This window comes from Cornus florida, unplaced genomic scaffold (assembly GCF_030987335.1).
Source record: "Cornus florida cultivar Cherokee Brave unplaced genomic scaffold, ASM3098733v1 CherokeeBrave_3.0.0_Hap2_Chr03, whole genome shotgun sequence".
Classification (NCBI taxonomy): Eukaryota; Viridiplantae; Streptophyta; class Magnoliopsida; order Cornales; family Cornaceae; genus Cornus; species Cornus florida.
This window is the reverse complement of record NW_026775573.1, coordinates 41941631-41960876: the sequence shown is the minus strand read 5'-3', so window position 1 is coordinate 41960876 and position 19246 is coordinate 41941631. Positions and strand designations below refer to the sequence as shown.

General features: G+C 36.9%; 1 protein-coding gene across 1 annotated transcript; it reads right to left on the bottom strand.

Annotated features, from left to right (window-relative positions):
- Positions 1-4947: 4947 nt before the first annotated feature.
- Positions 4948-10789, bottom strand: LOC132301515 (putative receptor like protein 25). The gene is made up of 3 exons (XM_059798762.1): positions 10252-10789; positions 5164-5387; positions 4948-5055 (listed from the first exon to the last, which is right to left on the bottom strand). Exons 1-3 carry the CDS (start codon positions 10787-10789, stop codon positions 4948-4950), a joined length of 870 nt encoding a protein of 289 aa, XP_059654745.1.
- Between the last annotated feature and the right edge of the window lie 8457 nt (positions 10790-19246).

Sequence of the window (19246 nt, the reverse complement as noted above, 5' to 3'; positions counted from 1 at the left end):
CTCCAATTTTTTCTTAGAAATCTATTAATGCTTTTCAACTTTTGATATTTTGAACTGTTATTTTATATGTTAGTGTAAAGACCCAATATTTCTTTAAGAATCACAAAATAAGAGTGAAAAAAATTTAGCACCACCTTTACCTCATGAAAAAAACCTAATATTTCTTAAAGAAACACTAAATAAGAGTAAGAAATAGGTAGCACTACCTTTGGCTTTAGATGGAACTATGGAACTATCACATGTCTAATGTCCCTATGCATCAGAATAGTGTTGGTGTCCCCAAAGTCTTGCTTGTAAGCTATCCTATCTCGAAGCTATATAATTCTGCATTGTTTTCTACTTTGAAGCACTAAGGGTGTGTTTGATAAAAATTAGAAACCTAAGCACTGAAAATTTTATACACTAAATTTTAAGTTTTAACTTTTTAGGTGCCGAATTTATTAATCTTTAAGGTGTTTGATACTGTTTAAATTTCAAATGTTGAATTTATAAAAATTATTTGATATATACAAAAGCTAAAATCTGAAAACTGTTCAGATTACACTGTTATCCTCAATAACCGGTAAGAAATAACATTTTAAAAAATATTACATTTTTGGAATATAGAAAAACTAAAGCTACAATCAATTGTATTCAAACAAATATGTCAATTTAACAATGAATAATAATATCAAAACTAGTCATAAAAATTACTACTAAATCAAAAATGTACATTATTCAAGTTATTTGTTAACAAGAACTGAATAACAAATATCTCTAATTTTTTTTAAGAACATTTGCACACAAAAATTTAAACATGAGAATTAATCAATTCATTTGCAATTTGGCTGTGCAAATTAACCACACACACTAAGTCAGATTGCCTTCCTTACTAAATTCAGAGTAAGTCAAAGTTTCAATGTGTCAGTCGTACGCAGCGGAATGTATATAGAAAAGTTTTTGTTTGTTTTTGTAAAACAGATTTGTGTCCTTACTTTACTTATTTTATGTTTTAGCAATTAAACAGTTAATCACATGCAGATAAAATAAAGCAAAGTATAAAGTTAGAGATGACACTAGGATTTTAGCGAGGTAACCCCAATTGATAAAATACGTCAACTGTGGGAAAAACCTCGTGGACTTGTGCAGTTCAAAGTAAACCAATCCACTATGCTTGGAACAAAGTATATTGAACTTTGACTCTGCCTCACACCCTATCGTTTTACACCACACCAACCGCTGACGATCCTCTAGTTTTGCGACTCCTCGTCCAACAGCAACTTGATCTCAGACTGACGCTTGATATTCGTAGAAGAGTAGCAGGTAGATCAGACAACACTCCACGAATGCTCCAACCCTTTCAAAAGTGTGATTGCGCTTACTTCTGTTCTTCAATCGTCTGAATGATGTAGAAGAAGATCTGCTTCGTCTGATCAATGTTTGATACAATTGTATGATCACGATCAGGATTTGAACTCCACAACTCTAACCTATCTAGGTGAATATGTGTATGTTCTAGGAAGACTACAGAAAAAATCAACTTTGATTTTCTGAAAGGGATTTTCTTCCTAAGGCTTTGTATGATATATGAATAATGATTAAAAGCCGTGAAATAAACCTTGTGTATGACATGGTTTATATAGAGGTTTGCAAAGTCCTATTCCTCTTAAAAATAAGGGAAATTTCGTGTATAAGACTTTAGAAAGAAATTGGGATAAAAAAAGAAACAATCAGAACAAGAAACTGAAAGTTAGAATAGTACCAGGATGTCTTGAACCTGTTCGATAAATCTTGAACCGGTTCAAGATGGACAGACTCTAAAATCGCCACTCTACTGAAGTTGAACCTGTTCGATAAATTTTGAACCAGTTCAAGTTGAACCTGTTCGATAAATCTTGAACCAGTTCAAGATGGACAAAATGTAAAATCTTCTTCTAAAACATCCAAAACCCTTCCTCAATGTTCTCACTACCTTTCAAAACTTCTTATAGCATTGTTCTCATCATCTTGGAGTGTTGTATCATGAACACTTGAACTTCTTCAAATCCGCATCTGATCTTCAATTTTAAACTGAAAAATTACAACTCGATCGGACTTGTTTTGTTACCGAAATATGCCAATTTACAAAAATTATATCTCACAATCTCCCCCTTTGGCAATTTCATGACAAAACCCTAAAAAAAAATTATAATCTACCCAAAGCAGAAAATTAAATTACAATTGTTTAAGGAAACACGGAATGTGTTTATCTCTGTTCTCTTTTGCTGTTGGACAAAATTTTACCTGAATTCCTGCACATGGATCAAGTAAAACTACCAGTGAAAGTTTAATAAAACAAGTTAAAAACTCCCCCTGAATTAAGTATCCAAAAATTTTAGATTTTCTCCCCCTTAATGTAATCTTGTTCTCCCCCTTTTTAGAACAACATTGACAAAGTAATAGCAAAATAACTAGAGAGAAATAATACGAAAACAGAGTAAACAGGAATAAGTTTAATATCAGAAACCAAAACAAAATATCCAAAAATATCAAGTCATGACAATGTAAAAACTGAGCAAAAAGTAATGTCATGATGCAGGACAAAATATCAGGCATTAGTATGTCCAAAAATTATGTCAGAAAGAAATCAATACTCTCCACCATCATTCTTATCATCATCCTCATCAGACTTTGCATCCATTGTTTGATCACACATGCATCACAATGACAATACTAGTTTTAGCTTGCTTGGGAGCTTCTGGAATCTCAATTACTTTACCTTTGGCTTCTTTGAGTAATTGAGATGCCATGTTTTTCACACAATTTTCCACTTTGAAGCCTCCAACTTCTCTTGAGAATTCTATCAAACACTTAGTGTGAACTTCAACACTTGTTCTTGGACAAGCTTGATTTGATTCTTCAAAACCCCAACAATCAACCCAATATCAAAGCAAGCAAAGCTTTAATCACAACACAAACAAGTCTCAATCCTTAAGTTTCTTAAACTCCTAAACTCCACAAATTCTTTTCAACTTTCAAGCTTCAATCTTCAATTCTTTTTATTGATACAAAGATAACAATATATAATTGAATGTAAGCACCAATATTATGAGAATAATGCACTTAAAGATGTGAATATATGTGAGCAATATAGAGAGAAAAAGTGGGTACTCTAGAGAGAGAATGGGTGTATGCAATATGACCCAACAATATGCCAAATGGGTTCCTCTTAAATGCAATCTCACTGCCAGGAATCGGTTCCCACTAGACAGTAACTCCAACTTGGTTCTTGACCACTGTGGAACCGGTAGGCAAATCATGTACCGGTAGTGAGCCTCCAGAAACTTGAACCTCAAAGGTTTTAACTGGTTACCAGTAGGAGCTTTGGGGACCGGTAGGTAATGATCAGTAGGTTTTAAACTTGAATTTTTTTTTTTTAGATATTTTTCCTTGGACCTTTTGAATCACTCAATGTCAAATCAAACCAAAAAAAACTATAAGCTAAAAACAAAAATCTTTTTGAATTTTTTTTTCAGTTTTTTTCTTTTTATTTTTTTATTTTTTTCATTTTTAAAATAAAACAAAACACAAATCATTGAGTAATTCAAAGTTTTTCAAGTCCATACCTGATCCAATTTCCCAGAGAATTATAGAGATATCTATGAACAAAAATTCTTGACACCACAGAGTAGTCAGTCAATTTCAATTCTCAGGAAGTAATCATAACAAGAATTTTCACTTGCAAATATTAATGAAACTGTTAGAAATCAATCTAGTAAGTTCAAGTGTGTGTGTGCAATCCATCTTCTCAATTTTCAATCAATTATCAAGAAATCATTGTCTAAGCTATATTGATCGAAAAGCATCAAGATAAGATTGCCTTTGAGCAATTTTTCTAAGTTAGGTGGCTATCACTCTAAAGACCAGACAACAATTCCCCAATTCAACTTGTCTCCACCTTTCTTTTTACTCATTTAACTCCTCTTCAAAGTTTAATGGGAGCGTTCGAACACAACTTAATAGGTAGCGTTTTCCTAAACAAAGAATTCAGCATTTTTTTTTTCCTTTTTCTTTCAAGTTGAATTTTTTCATTGTTTTTTTTTTAAGCTCCTATTTTTTTTTTTTTTTTTAAACAATAACCTTTGTAACTTTTATGATCAATATACCCTAGTCAACAAATTAAAATTTTCAATCAAATTTTTCACATTTGGACTAGTGCACAAAAGGTTATGAACTTAAGAGAGTTAAATCTAAACATCCGTTAATCAATGCAAATCAACTTTCATTGTATAGATTAAAAGCCAAGAATCTATTTTTAATCAAAAATCATGTGTCCAAATTTGCATTCAAGATAGATCATAAATTCAATAAAAGAATTTTCACAGATATTTCAAGAAGACTATGATCAGTAACTCAACCCTAAACTAAACCCTAGCAATTGTTCCAATGGCAACAAAAATTTCTTTTAACCATAAGCCATAATCACTAAATTTCATAGGACTTAGTTTAAAGGTGAAGTCCTTTGGGAAACTTGTTCCAAGGACTCAATAGGCACTTACTTGATCAAATCAGACTTTTTGATCCAAACAGTTCTCACTCTCAACTCTTGAAATTTTTTAACATCCTTTACCTCTTTCGTAGGCAAATTATCAGCTTTAGAAAACTTAGGTGACATATTCTCCTTTTTCTTTTTAGAAAATACCTTTTTCTTAGCATGAACATCATGAGAATGAATTTTAGAAAAATCTTTCTTTTTCTTGTGTGAATTCCTTTTAGCATGAAAATTTCTAGGTTTATTCCAATTTTGCTTTCTAGCATGAAACCTATTTTGTGCAAAGGAATTATAACCATGAAAATCATAAAAAGTATTATCCCTTTTCTTTTTATAACAATAGTGTTGACTATATCCAGTTCTACCACAATAAGAACAATAAAGCACCTTGGACACATTCTTAGCATGCATAGGCTTAACAATAGGCACATTCAAGTTCATAGGTTTAACAAAAATAGTTTGACTCTTTTTACTAGATGAAGCCTCATTAAAACAATTTTATCACCTACATGCTTACCAACACTAATCATCTTATCAAGCTTAATCTGCCCAGAAGTAAAAGCAATTAATTTATCTTGAGATTTTTTCAATTCAAGTTCAAGAAAATTAAATTTGGCAATAATAAATTCTCTAGCAGAATTAGCTTGACTTACCTTGCTCTCAAGGAATTTTACCTTGTCATGAAGATTTTGAATTTCAGATTTGTTCTCCTTAAGCAATTTCTGTTTTTGCTCATCATCTTTCTTCAAGAAATCATTCTCCATCTTCAAGGTATCTCTTTCCTTTTTCAAGGCATCATTCATGCTTTCTATTTCTCTCAGCTTCTTAGATTGCTCCTTGACATCCTTGCTCAATAACTCAAATTTGGTAAGATTTTCTACACACAAAGAAGAATTATTAGCAGTATCATTATTAATATGAGCAATAAAAGCAATAGAAGCATCTTTATTGTTTTCCTTATATTTCAATTTAGAAGGATCTCCTTTATTACAATTTATATTCTTTCTATTTTAAAGAACCTTCTAGAATTTTTAGACATGATGAAAACAATTTTTAAAAAAAACACAACAAAACTAAACTTTCCAACAAGGATTAACTCAGTGTATAGAGATCTACTCTGATACCAAATTATGAGTCGTACGCAGCGGAATGTATATAGAAAAGTTTTTGTTTGTTCTTATAAAACAGATCTGTGCCCTTACTTTACTTATTTTATGTTTTAGCAATTAAACAGTTAATCATATGCAGATAAAATAAAGCAAAGTATAAAGTTAGAGATGACACCAGGATTTTAGCGAGGAAACCCCAGTTGATAAAATACGTCAACTGTGGGAAAAACCTCGTGGACTGATGCAGTCCAAAGTAAACCAATCCACTATGCTTGGAACAAAGTATACTGAATTTCGACTCTGCCTCACACCCTATCGTTCTACACCACACCAACCGCTGATGATCTTCTGGCTTTGCGACTCCTTGTCCAACAGCAACTTGATCTCAGACTGACGCTTGATATTTGTAGAAGAGTAACAGGTAGATCAGACAACACTCCACGAATGCTCCAACCCTTTCAAAAGTGTGATTGCGCTTACTTCTGTTCTTCAATCGTCTGAATGATGTAGAAGAAGATCTGCTATGTCTGATCGATGTTTGATACAATTGTATGATCACGATCAGGATTTGAACTCCACAACTCTAACCTATCTAGGTGAATATGTATATGTTCTAGGAAGACTACAGAAAAAATCAACTTTGATTTTCTGAGAGGGATTTTCTTCCTAAGGCTTTGTATGATATATGAATAATGATTAAAAGCCGTGAAATAAACCTTGTGTATGACATGGTTTATATAGAGGTTTGCAAAGTCCTATTCCTCTTAAAAATAAGGGAAATTTCATGCATAAGACTTTAGAAAGAAATTGGGATCAAAAAGAAAAAAATCAGAACAGGAAACTGAAAGTTAGAATAGTACCAGGACGTCTTGAACTTGTTCGATAAATCTTGAACCGGTTCAAGATGGACAGATTCTAAAATCGTCACTCTACTGAAGTTGAACCTGTTTGATAAATTTTGAACCAGTTCAAGTTGAACCTATTCGATAAATCTTGAATCAGTTCAAGGTGGACAAAATATAAAATCTTCTTCTAAAACATCCAAAACCCTTTCTCAATGTTCTCACTACCTCTCAAAACTTCTTATAGCATTGTTCTCATCATCTCGGAGTGTAGTATCATGAACACTTGAACTTCTTCAAATCCGCATCCGATCTTCAATTTCGAACCGAAAAATTACAACTCAATCGGACTTGTTTTGTTACCGAAATATGCCAATTTACAAAAATTATATCTCACACAATGTTTATAGAGGAAGTCTCAAATTGAAAATCCCCATTATCATATTGTTCAAAAAGTTCGTATGTGGCGGTTGTTTTTCAAAGATAATTGTGAATAGCTGCACAACCAATAACGATATTTCTCTACATTCCAAATGCAAAAGGTTCCATCCTTTCCGAGATTGGGAAACAAGTATTCAACATGGACAAAGCTGATGAGAAGTACAGGAGATAAGGATGATCAAGTAACTGACAGCAAGAACTGAAGTGCAGAAAATTGGGATGATTACATAAAGGTAACAATATCTACCATTTTACATTTTAAATTGGGATTGTATCACAAATCATGTGGAATAAAATTTGATGTGGAATAGGCAAATCCCGATGCAAAATAATTTCGGTATACCTGGTTACAATACGCTGATTAGATGAAGACATTATGCAATGACATAACAGAAATAAGCCAAGCAACATGGGTTCCATCTAGGCCAGGAATGCCTCTAGATTATGTCCATAGGAGTTTTACAAACAAAAATTGACCAACTCTATTATGCCTTCCTCCAACAAAAAATCCATTGCAAAAAGCTAAACGTCAGAGGAAGACCAATCTGAAGATATTGATAACCAACTACAAGCAATTCTCAAAATATAAGAAAAATCCAAAGGTCTAAGCTTTAAAGAGTGTAATAGAGTTTTAGACAATATGGAAATCCTTCAAATGGATGACCCATTGTATAATGCTGATTTAAGTAAATTTTGCAAATTAAATCGCATAGAGAGCAATGAATGATACTTCAAAAACCAGAAGAACTTAGAATCAGTTGGCCATAAATAAATGCTCAAAAACTTATATTTATTTGAATTTTATGATTTGACTTATATTAGTATAAGTATTGTTTGAATTATATCTTTTGCAATATCAAGTTTTGTTTACTTTGTATATGCTACTGAATTCCCAAATTTTTATTATTTTTTTCCTTATTTATTTATTTCCAATTATTTGAACTTTGATTGACATGATAAATAAATTTACATTTTTCTTCAAATTTAACTTCTGATTGCACTAGAATTTGTTCTTTTAACTTTAATGTTCCATAATTAAAATTATTGAATACTTATCTATTATGAATAATAATATTTTGGTTGTCCTCTTAATAGAATGACAAAGGAGGATGGAAATAACGCTTTAAGGAAAATTATAAATATATTCATGAAGTATTGGACGCAATGATTCTCTTTTGAAAGAAATAATTGGCTCCACAATGTAGAATCAAAATTCAAGGTAATATATATAACGAATTTGTTTAGTTTATTAAATTATTGTTAAATTTGCTTCTTAAATAAATAATTTTTGTTTTCAAAAGGGTGCTATAGGTGCACTTGATGGGACTCTCATTCGTGTGATTATTCTACCTGACAAGCAAGTGCTATACAGGGAAAGAGTGAGAGGAGAATGTTACAAAAATGTGCTTGTAATATCTGATTTTAATATAATTTTTATAGTTATATGGGGTGGTTGGGAAGGTGTAACACATGACGCAAAGGTCTTGACTGAAATCATGCATGATCTCGAGAACAACTTTACAATTCCTCCACCGTCTTAGTTGGTAAAAATTGTGCATGATACCGAGAACAACTTTCCAGTTCCTACACCACAAGGATTCATGTGCCTATTGCAATGTGCGATATTGATTAGCGGACTTTTGGAATATAGCGATTGTTTGAGAACTTGGCTGCGATCGATCGCAGCTAGCTGACAAGGATTCGTCCTTTTCTGCATGTGGAGCAGACGTGGGGCTGAAGTGGCGTGCGATCAATCTCGGATTTCCTGCTATCGATCGCAGGTGATGATGAAACTTGGCCAGAATGCTGAGGTGACTTGCAATCGATCGCACCTGGCTTGCAATCGATCGCAGGCCCCTTTTTGACACTTTTCTGATTTTTTTCTGAATCTTTCTCTCAACTATTTGGAAAAGCAGTCGTCCGAGAATAAAGGAAGAGCTATTTAACCATGCACGTTGCAAACTAGGAATGTTATTGGGTGTGCTTTTGGGGTCTTGAAGACCCGTTTCCCAATCTTGAAATGGACTGCACAGTATGCATTTGGAATGCAGAGCAATATCGTGATTGCTTGTGCAACTATTCACAATTACCTCCTAAAAACGACCACCATCTATGAACTTTTTGAACAATTTGATAATAAGGATTTTCAATTTGAGGTTTCCTCTAATAATGGTGAAACTTTGACATTCTCTTAAATTAGTAGGGAAGGAAGGTAATGAACAAATTAAATAATGCAATTTGGCAGTGTTTATGGTTAATTTGCGCAACGAAATTGCAAATGAATTGTTTAATTCTTGGAATTTTTTTAATGTGTTATCGTTCTTTAAAAAACTTAGACATTTGTTATTCAGTTCTTGTTATTTTTTTATTTTTTCAACACGGAGAATGGACTTTTCCCCAAATCTATGTTTTTTTTTTTTTGTAGTATTTCTATATTTTTGGTGCTTTAGGTGTATTCTCTATTTATTTTGAAGACATTTTTATTTAAAAAGTTTATATCATTTTCATACTACACGATTCCCGTCTTGTGATCTAATCTTACGAACATTAACCCCTTCATCAATAAACCGTAGACTTCGGATCCTACTATAATCTTTTGATAATTTTCACTTTGAATGTAAGTTATACACCGATCACGTAAATCTTTGTATCTTGTGTGATGTGTATGATTTATTTATTTATTTTTATTTTTTTCATCATTTTTATATTGTGTTCTTGGTTTCACGGTATTTGTCGTAACAACCAGGCAGGTCTAAGAAATTCGAGACAACCCAATCACTCTCTGAGAAGTCAACAAATCAAATTGATTCTGATTTATATATTATGCATAGTCAAACATTCAGAGTGCAAAAGGAAAAAGCAAAGAGACTGTTCCACATGAGCAATGGGATGATTAGCAAATTGCTCATTCTATACTGCAATTTTTTATTTTATTTTATTTTTTTTAATAACCTTTTTCTTATTGAGAGAAACTACTTTAGAAATACATTATCAAACTTAGCAGACCTAAATTTGAACACTGCACCAACTTATTACCTAATTACACGACATAAGGAAACGTACAAGCCTTGGCTCTATAAAATGGAAGTGAGAAGAAACATAAAACACACGAATTATCTAATGCATATATATTGAAGGCAAACCTTATCATCTTCAAGACAGCTGAACATAGTTGAAGCAAATATGGGAAGCCTATAAAGGCAAACATAGTTGAAGCAAATATGTGCTCATCAAGTTCTTCTTCTTCGCACGCTCTTGTTCTTCCTTCTCTGTTTATTTTGGTTCCCTCCGAAGGTGCTGACAAACCATTCATGATAGCTTGTGGTCAGGGTGTGCCCAATGATCAAACCAACTATTAATCCACCTCCATAACCCATGCATATGACAATCCAATCAGTAAAACTGATTGGGAACCATGAATGACCATTATCTTCTTCAAAGTTTGAAGGTGGTGATGCTTCTAAATGTCCACATTTCTTCGACAAAGTGTCTCCACACAATCCTGAATTCCCCTCATATGAACTGTTCTGAAATGTATCAAATTGTCTTCTTTGTGGAATAGGCCCTGTGAGTTGATTATGAGCGACATTGAAAATTTCAAGGAAGGTGAGTTGGGTGAGTTGCAGAGGTATCTTTCCCGAGAGTTTATTTTGAGAAAGGTCCAGTGACTCGAGCTGTGTTAGATTTGCAAAAGAAGATGGGATGTGACCAATAAGATTGTTGTTAGAGAGATTGACCATGTAAAGCCCCTCGAGAATCCCAATAGATTCTGAAATCTCTCCTTCGAATTGGTTACTTGAGAGATCAATGGCAGTCAAATTTTTGGGATATGCATATATACTATCTGCACACCTTTGTTTGCTAGTGTCATCGAGTAGTCGTAACATTCTTGCCAACTATATTCAATTGTATGCAACACTGTGGTTGCCTCCATGTACGTTGACTGATTAACAACACTTTTCATGGCTTTCCAGGTGTGGAAGTAATCTGAAGGCAACTTGCCAGTGAAACCATTGTGAGAAAGGTCAATGATGTTCAATATGGGAAAAGCAAAACTGGAGTTAGGAGGGTTCAGTATTGCACCGTGAAATTTATTAAAACGAAGAATGAGAACCTTTAGCCTAGTAAGTGTTCCCAGCCAAAAGGGGAAAGTATCATTGTGTTAACACCTAAAATATAATTCGAGGCAATCATGCCACGTGGTCAGAAATTACAAGGTCCGATCATCAGGGCAAAAGATTAATTTCTAATCATGGTGATCCGATTTAAGGCTGAGAATGACGAAGAGTGGAATTTTTAGGCCATTAAGACTGATATGAGGTTTTGAGCCCATAACAGGCTATGATTGAGACTCTCAGTCACTATGGTTATGACTCTCAGTTACTATGGTCATGATCATGAGTTTTAGGCCAAACCTTCTCAGTCATTATGGTCATGAGAGTCTCAGTCTCATGATCATGAGTCTTAGGTCAAAGCCTTCTCAGTCATCTTGGTCATGAGAGTCTCAGTCTCATGGTCATAAGTTTTAGGCCAAAACCCTTCTCGGTTGCTATGGTTATGAGAGTCTCAGTCTCATGATCATGAGTCTTAGGCCAAAGCCTTCTCAGTCATCTTGGTCATGAGAGTCTCAGTCATCTTGGTCACGAGAGTCTCAGTCTCATGGTCATAAGTTTTAGGCCAAAACCCTTCTCGGTCGCTATGGTTATGAGAGTCTCAGTCATCATGATCATGAGTCTTAGGCCAAAATACTCTCAGTCACAACTTTCTCAATCACAATGGTCATGGTCAGGAGACCCTCAGTTATAATGGTCACAATCCAAAGTCTCTCCAAAGACTCATAACTAGCCATGATCAAGAGTCTCGATCGTTATTTCTCTCGGTCACAATGATCATAAGACTCTTGGTTATAATGGTCATTATCATGAATCTTAACCAAGATTTCTAGTCACTATGGCCATGATCAAGACTTATGACCAAATATGGTCATGATCAGGGGTCTTGGGTCATTATCACTTGAGGAATCTTTGGGGTAATTCAAATGAAGACCGGTTGTGAATCCCAACGTTTCAAGAACCCAACAAGTCAGGTCTAGAAGTTTGAAGAAAGCTTGAAATAGAAAAGGACAACTTGACAATGTCAGAAGTTCAGAATTACAGATGGAAGGTTCTCACCAACATCTGATGAGGGAAGTTAAGATTGTCAGTAATCAGATGACTCCAGGCTAATGTACAAATCAAGCCAGATATGACAGGTGCAGAGAGCTGAAAATGGCTTGAAGACCAAAATCATCAAGCATGAAAGAATAGGCACCATTTAGTAAAAAATACCATGTCAGACATACTTGTATCTGTCTATAGAAGGATGTGCAAGTTAGTCAACCTTTCCAGCTGGTGGTTAGGAAAAGTCACTTTCAGCTTACAACCAATCAATTTCTAGAGAAACGGTTGAAAGGGACAACACCAGGTGGAAGCCTCTATAAATACCCACTCAAGCATCACAAGGAAGAGGTCTAAGACCATTTCTAAAGTTCAACCTTTAGCACTCATATCACTTAGCACTTAGCTTTTATCTCATCAAGTTCAGTTCATCACTTAGCTTTTATTTCAGCAAGTTTAGCTTAGCACTATCAGTTTAGTACTTAGTTATTTTTCAGCATTCAATACTTTAGTTTCCATTTCAATCAAGAGTTTGTAATTCATTCATCATTGTAATCAGTCAAGTTCAATGAAGAAAGGTTTGCAGATTCGGGTATATTTATTGTTCAGTTTAAGTTGCTTCTAATTGATACTCATCTTAAATGTTTAAAGTCCTTTCTTAAAGGCAATAGCAACCTTAAGGAGAGGCTCATTCCTACTCTCCAACTTTCGCCTGAATCACCTTAGGTCGGTGACCCGACCCAATAGGAATAGTTTGGCAAGAAATATTCGAGTCCATCAGGACTCTGGCACGCCCGCGTTCTAGGTCAGCCATTCATTGGCTAGCGACCTCAGACCACTTTGTGAGCCAAACAACTTTGGCACGCCCAGTGGGACCTGTGTTTTATTTGTGAATGGTCGTCGAGACTAGGTCACAGACTCAGACTTCAGCTGGACAAGCTAACCCTCAAAGGGAAGATCAGGAAGAAAATCGGCCTGCTCCCATCATGCAAGATTCCGGGTCTGAGCATGAAGAGGGACATCAGGCCAGCCACCAAATGGCGGCCGAAAGTGTCAGCAATATGGTGACACGATTTGAAAGTAGAGTGGAGGCTTCCCAACGCCAAGTCGCTTGGGAAATCAACAAAAATATGGAACCATTGGTGGCTTCATCCCACATGACTAATACTCAGCTCCAACAGCTAAATGAGGTGATTAATGCCTTAGTGACTCGTATTGATAGGCAGGTCATTGCTCAGCCGCCTAGGTTAGAAAACCAGAATGATAGACCCGTGGACCAGTTTCCTCCTCAACAAGTTGGTCAACCAGAAAGAGGTGCCCAGCCACCTCCCATGGTTAATGGTCCTCGACCAGTAGCTCCAATTCCACCACAAGTCCATCAAGTAGAGCCAGGAGTGAATGGTCACCAACAACCAAGATGGAGGAATCATGACCAACCTAATGGTCGACCTCCTCATTTTCAACCTCAAGTCTTGCCACCTCAGGCAGGGAACCTAGGGGGGCAAGAGGGACATAACCCTTGGCCCAATGTTCCTTTTCAGAACCAAGCCCCACCTATGGTCATGACTAGGGAGCAATTGGCTGAGGTCATACAAGAACAGTATGGACCAGCTTTAAAAAGGGCTACTCGACCTACTTTTAGGCACCCATTTCCTGACTGGATAGATCGGATGGATCTTCCCCAAAATTTTCGGGTGCCAAACTTTGCAACTTTCTCAGGAGAAGGCAACCAATCAACTCTTGAGCACATTGGCCGTTTCACATTAAAATGTGGGCCACTCAGCAACAACGATTAGTATAAAATGAAGCTATTCTCTAACACCCTCACTGAGACTGCCTTCAAGTGGTATCTAAACTTGCCACCAAATTCCATCCACACTTGGCAACAGATGCAGGATGTGTTCCATGATCAGTTCTATAGGACAGAACCAGAAGTCTCTATGTCCGACCTATCTAGGATCTATCAGTTGCCAAATGAGGATGTTGAGACATTTTTGGCTAGGTTTAAGAAGGCACGAAATAGGTGCCAACTTACTTTGCCTGAAGAAGAGTTTGTCAACTTGGCCCTTAGCGGTTTAGACTTTGAATTACGAAAGAAGTTCAAGGGTACTCATTTTGGAGATCTGTTCCAATTAGCCGATAGGGTTACCAAATATGAAAAAATCTTACGAGAGGAAAACGAGAGGAAAAACTCCTCTTGGGGGACCTATTATAAGGACCCTAATTATGAAATACACATGGTTGATACAGTGTATGATGACCTAGAGGTCGATGCTGTTGAAATTGTTTCAAAAAAACCATATGTATGTAAAGCTTTAGCTAAGCCCTTAGAGACTGTTAGCGGTGTTCAACCCTCATCATCTTCAGCCAAAAGGAATATCTTTGAGGCTGGCAAACAATATGCTTTCGATATAAGTCAAGCAGAGAAAATCTTTGACCACCTGTTGTCTGATAAAATTATCAAAGTCACTGGGGTACATAAAATACCTTCAGCTGATGAAATCAAGGGTCGAGAGTATTGCAAATATCATAACTCCTGGAATCATGCAACTAATAATTGTGTTGTCTTTCGTAATGTGATTCAGGCACAGATCGAGAAGGGGGCATGGAAGTTCCCGGAGAAGAAGAAAGAGGTGATGAGCGTTGACAGTGATCCATTCCCAGCCTTGGTCAGCAGTAACATGGTCGAAATCTCAATGGCCAGCAGGCCACGGAGAAGAATTGATTTTGAGGATACTTCAGCTAACAGAGAAAGCAAGGCTGAAGGAAAGAAACCGATGGTTAAGGAAACTCCAAGGTCTAAGGATGACTTAGAAAAGGAGTTGCGGGAGGCTCAACTGGCGCTGATCAAGCAAGGATTATGCCCTAAATGCAAGACAGACATTGGAAGGGACCGAGAGAGGTTCCACAGCGACACTCGGGGACGTCCTGGAAGTTCACATCATGAAGACAGACCTAGGTCACCCTCGTCTAGGGTGCCTGTGACAAGTCGATTAACATGGCCTGATAGAAGGTCTAATACCAATGAGCATCACAAGCGAAGGCGAAAAGTGAACTCCAACAGTCGGTCAAGGAATCTTACTCATGTTGTCTGGAAGCCGAGGGAGCATGACTCAAATGTGGCTCGCCAGGCTGAGACAGCAGTTAACCACCCAAACCATAGGCAAAGGATGGTCAAGCCACCAGTCACTGACGACGGTCGATGGTCAAGGGTGAGTCATCCAAAGTTCTCTAGGGTCAGGGATATCCCGCCAGCATTCATGACTCGCACTCAAGTAAGACGGTGGCAGCAGATGAAAACTGAGTTAAAGAAAATGGAAGAAAAATATTCAGCTCCACAGCCAGGGAAGGTGACTTTGCTTAGGAGAGAACCTATCAAGCAAGATTCAAAAAGTGATCCGAAAGGAAAATCCAAAGAAGATAGTACAGACAGAAATAGATGCACTGAAGAGAAATGTGCGTCTTCCTCCATGAAAGAAGCTGAAGATGAAGCAGGATTTGGTGATGACGAACTCGACCTAGATGACCACGATGATGGTTCAAAAGGTATCAAATTTGGTTCATTTGAAGGAATTGTGAATTGCAATATGGTTCTTACCTTGCCTCATATTTTTGAGGCTAAACCTGATCAACCCTCCGCTATGGAAGGAGACGTCGAGGTGATCGATGATGAAGGTCAGGAAGTTCCAGAGATTATTGAGAACCCATCTGAGTTGGTCTCTGAAGATAAGAAACAGAAAGTCGCTGTGATAAGAGCTAAACCACGAGATGATGAGTCAGTAACTATTGGGAGAGATCAGGCGGCTAGGGTGATTTTTGAGAAGCCTTCTGCGGCAATGTCTCAACACTTGAAACCACTCTATATCAGAGTGTTCCTAGAAGGGATGCCAGTGTCTCGGGCACTGATAGATAATGGATCTGCGGTTAATATCCTTCCGATGAACACCATGAGGTTGCTGCAAAAAATGGAAGATGACTTGATTCCCACTGACTTAACAGTCAGTAATTTCACGGGGGGCAGAGCCAGGACCAGAGGGGTAGTCACCTTGGAAATGACAGTTGGAAGATGTAAGACCATGACTTCTTTCTTCGTGGTCGACGCAGGGGCGGCTTACAACGCTTTGATTGGGCGTGATTGGTTACACCCACATTTCTGCATCCCTTCTCCCCTCCACCAGTTTATGATTTTTTGGGATGGGGATGAAATCCAAGTCATATGGGGAGATAATAAGCCTTTTGAAGCTCGGGTCCATGTGGCTGATGCAGTTTTATATGAGGAGGAAATGGGTCCTGTGAGGCTTATTGGTTATGACAAGTATGGCAAGCCTGAGAAGGCGACGATGAGGAAAAATCTGACAGACGGGGACTTATCCGATTTATTCAAGGAACTATCGAGGCCAAGTGTTATCTGCGAGCCAAGGCCGATAGTTGAAGTTAATGAACAACAGGTTGTTAATGGACCAAGCCCAAAAGGAGGAGGAGAAAATGCTAGCATTTAAAGCTAGCATGGCACGGCTGAGAGCATATCTCGCCGAAAGACGGGCAATGTTGTGGAGTGATATGTCGGCCAATATGGCCGAAATCATAGAAGAAGGTGAGTCAGGGGATTATCGAGATGTTATTCAGCTAGAAGAGCTAGATGCAGCTCCGGCTAAGCTAGAGGATCTGAAAGCCGATGTTCAGGATCCCTTGTTGGAGATCAATTTGGGAACAGAGGAAGAGCCTTAGCCAACCTACATAAGTGATCTTCTAGAACCTGACTTTAAAGCTGAACTGATCTCGTTGCTTAGAAGATATAAGGATTGTTTTGCTTGGAATTACACTGAGATGCCGGGATTACCAAGGCAGCTAGTTGAACATCGACTACCTATAAAAGAAGGTTTCAGACCGTTCAAGTAAGCGCCTAGACGTATGTCAACAGAAGTGACTATGAAAGTGAAGGAGGAAATTGAAAGGTTACTCAAAGCAGGATTCATCCGGACCACAAGGTATTGTGATTGGCTATCCAATATTGTTCCCGTGGTTAAGAAGAATGGAAAGATTAGGGTGTGCGTAGACTTCCGAAATTTAAATTTAGCTACTCCAAAAGATGAGTATCCAATGCCCATGGCCGATCAATTGATTGATGCGGCCGCCAAGAATGAGATTCTGTCATTCATGGACGGTCACTCAGGATACAACCAGATATTTATAGCAGAGGATGATGTTAACAAGACGGCATTTAGATGTCCGGGAGCCATAGGCACTTTCGAATAGGTGGTGATGCCCTTTGGTTTGAAGAATGCCGGAGCCACTTATCAACGAGCTATGAATGCAATCTTCCATGACATGATTGGGAAATTTATTGAAGTATATATTGACGACGTGGTGGTGAAATCAGCGACAAAGGCGAAACATCTGGCCGACTTGAGGAGATCATTTGAGAGAATGAGAACCCATGGTTTGAAGATGAACCCACTTAAATGCGCCTTTGGAGTGACAGCTGGGAACTTTCTAGGGTTCTTGGTGCATCGGAGGGGTATCGAGATCGACAAGAATAAAGCTAGGGCGATCATCGACGCTCAACCACCTCACAACAAGAAGGAGTTACAAAGACTAATTGGTCAAATCACATACTTGGGAAGGTTTATTTCAAACCGTGCTGGAAAGATCCATACCTTTTCTCCGCTCTTAAAGCTCAAATCAGAGGAAGACTTTCGATGGGAAAAGCATCACCAACATGTGTTTGAATCAATCAAGGAATATCTTGCTAACCCTCCTGTCCTTATGCCTCCTAGGAAGAAACAGCCGCTGAAGTTATATATTTCAGCCGCGGATGAGTCAATCGGAAGTTTGTTAGCCCAGGATAATGAAGTAGGGAAAGAACAGGCGGTGTATTACCTTAGTCGTATTTTGACACCGGTTGAGCGTCGATATATGCCAATCGAAAAAATGTGTCTTGCTTCGTATTTTGCTGCTCACAAATTGAGAATATATATGCTACCTGTTTTAGTTTATGTGATCTGTGCCACTGACTTAATTAAGTATATGCTTTCTCGTCCAATAATTTCTGGAGGAATAGGCAAGTGGTCCTTGGCCCTTATGGAATTCAGTTTCCATATTGATTAGTTGATTTATTATGCTACAGAGTTGAGGGACCCGCATTAATTAAAAGGGATTGTTCACCAATAATGATAATAATCTCTTGTTCGATTGAGATTTATTGTATTATGTGGTTAACAAGCTCATTTTAATTTTAAATATGCATGATATTATTAATAATTCACCTTGCATATTGTATGAATGCATTTATATTCAGATTAATTATGTCTAATCCAGTTTATCTACTTGCTTACATATTCTATGATATTGGATCTTATTTATAATGACTGGAAAATGAACTTAGATATTTTATTCACAACGTAAGGGTACAAAATGTGTTTATTACTCCTATACCTATCTCTTTTACTTTGAGATACCAAATTTGACATTAATACTTTTAATAAATTAGATAAGGCAAATGATATGACTTGGTGCAATATTCTAGAGTTTAGCTCGAATATACTCCAAAGCTAACATTTGTATTATTTTATTTTCTTCAAGCATCATGTTAAATGTCAATAAAATGTTTTGGTGAGATTAGATAGAGAGTATGCCAAAGTACTATGTCAGACTTGAATAGCATCAAGATAGCCTAAGGAACTCCAGTATGAAATCGAATTTTGAAAAATGATTGTTTATTATTTAAAAATTAGCTGGAGATCAATAAGGCTGACTTGGGTGGTAAGTTTCAAGTTGACATGATTATTGCCTTATTACCAAACTCATTTGACTCTGTTAGAGTGAACTAAATAAGGAATCAGTTTGAGTTCACACTCGCTGATATTCTTATAGAATTGGTAACAGATGAAGGGATAATCAAGAGTATGGGCGTTCCTATCAATCTAACCTAGTCTATACCATCTTCTTCTAGGCCCAAGTGGACGAGCAAAGCAAAGAAGAAGGATGATAATAGGACTAGACTAGCACAAAACATGGGTATTCAAAAAGGTTAAAGGGAATAAGGCGGTGTATGTTGAGGGCGAAGAAAACTGTTTCTTTTGTCGCTAACTAAAACACTAAAGGACGAACTGTTTAAGCAATGACGTGGCATAGGAAAATATATATTTAATCATTGAGCCATGTTATGTGGTTGTGTCTATTAATTCC

Excerpts from the sequence above, each read along its gene's own strand:
- LOC132301515 (XM_059798762.1), bottom strand. The coding sequence starts at position 10,789 with ATGTTACGACTACTCGATGACACTAGCAAACAAAGGTGTGCAGATAGT. Across the intron at positions 5,388-10,251 it reads TGGAGGTGGATTAATAGTTG|AAAATCTTACCAAATTTGAG; the intron begins GTTTGATCATTG and ends CTTTGTGTGTAG. Across the intron at positions 5,056-5,163 it reads TAAAATTCCTTGAGAGCAAG|ATTAAGCTTGATAAGATGAT; the intron begins GTAAGTCAAGCT and ends ACTTCTGGGCAG.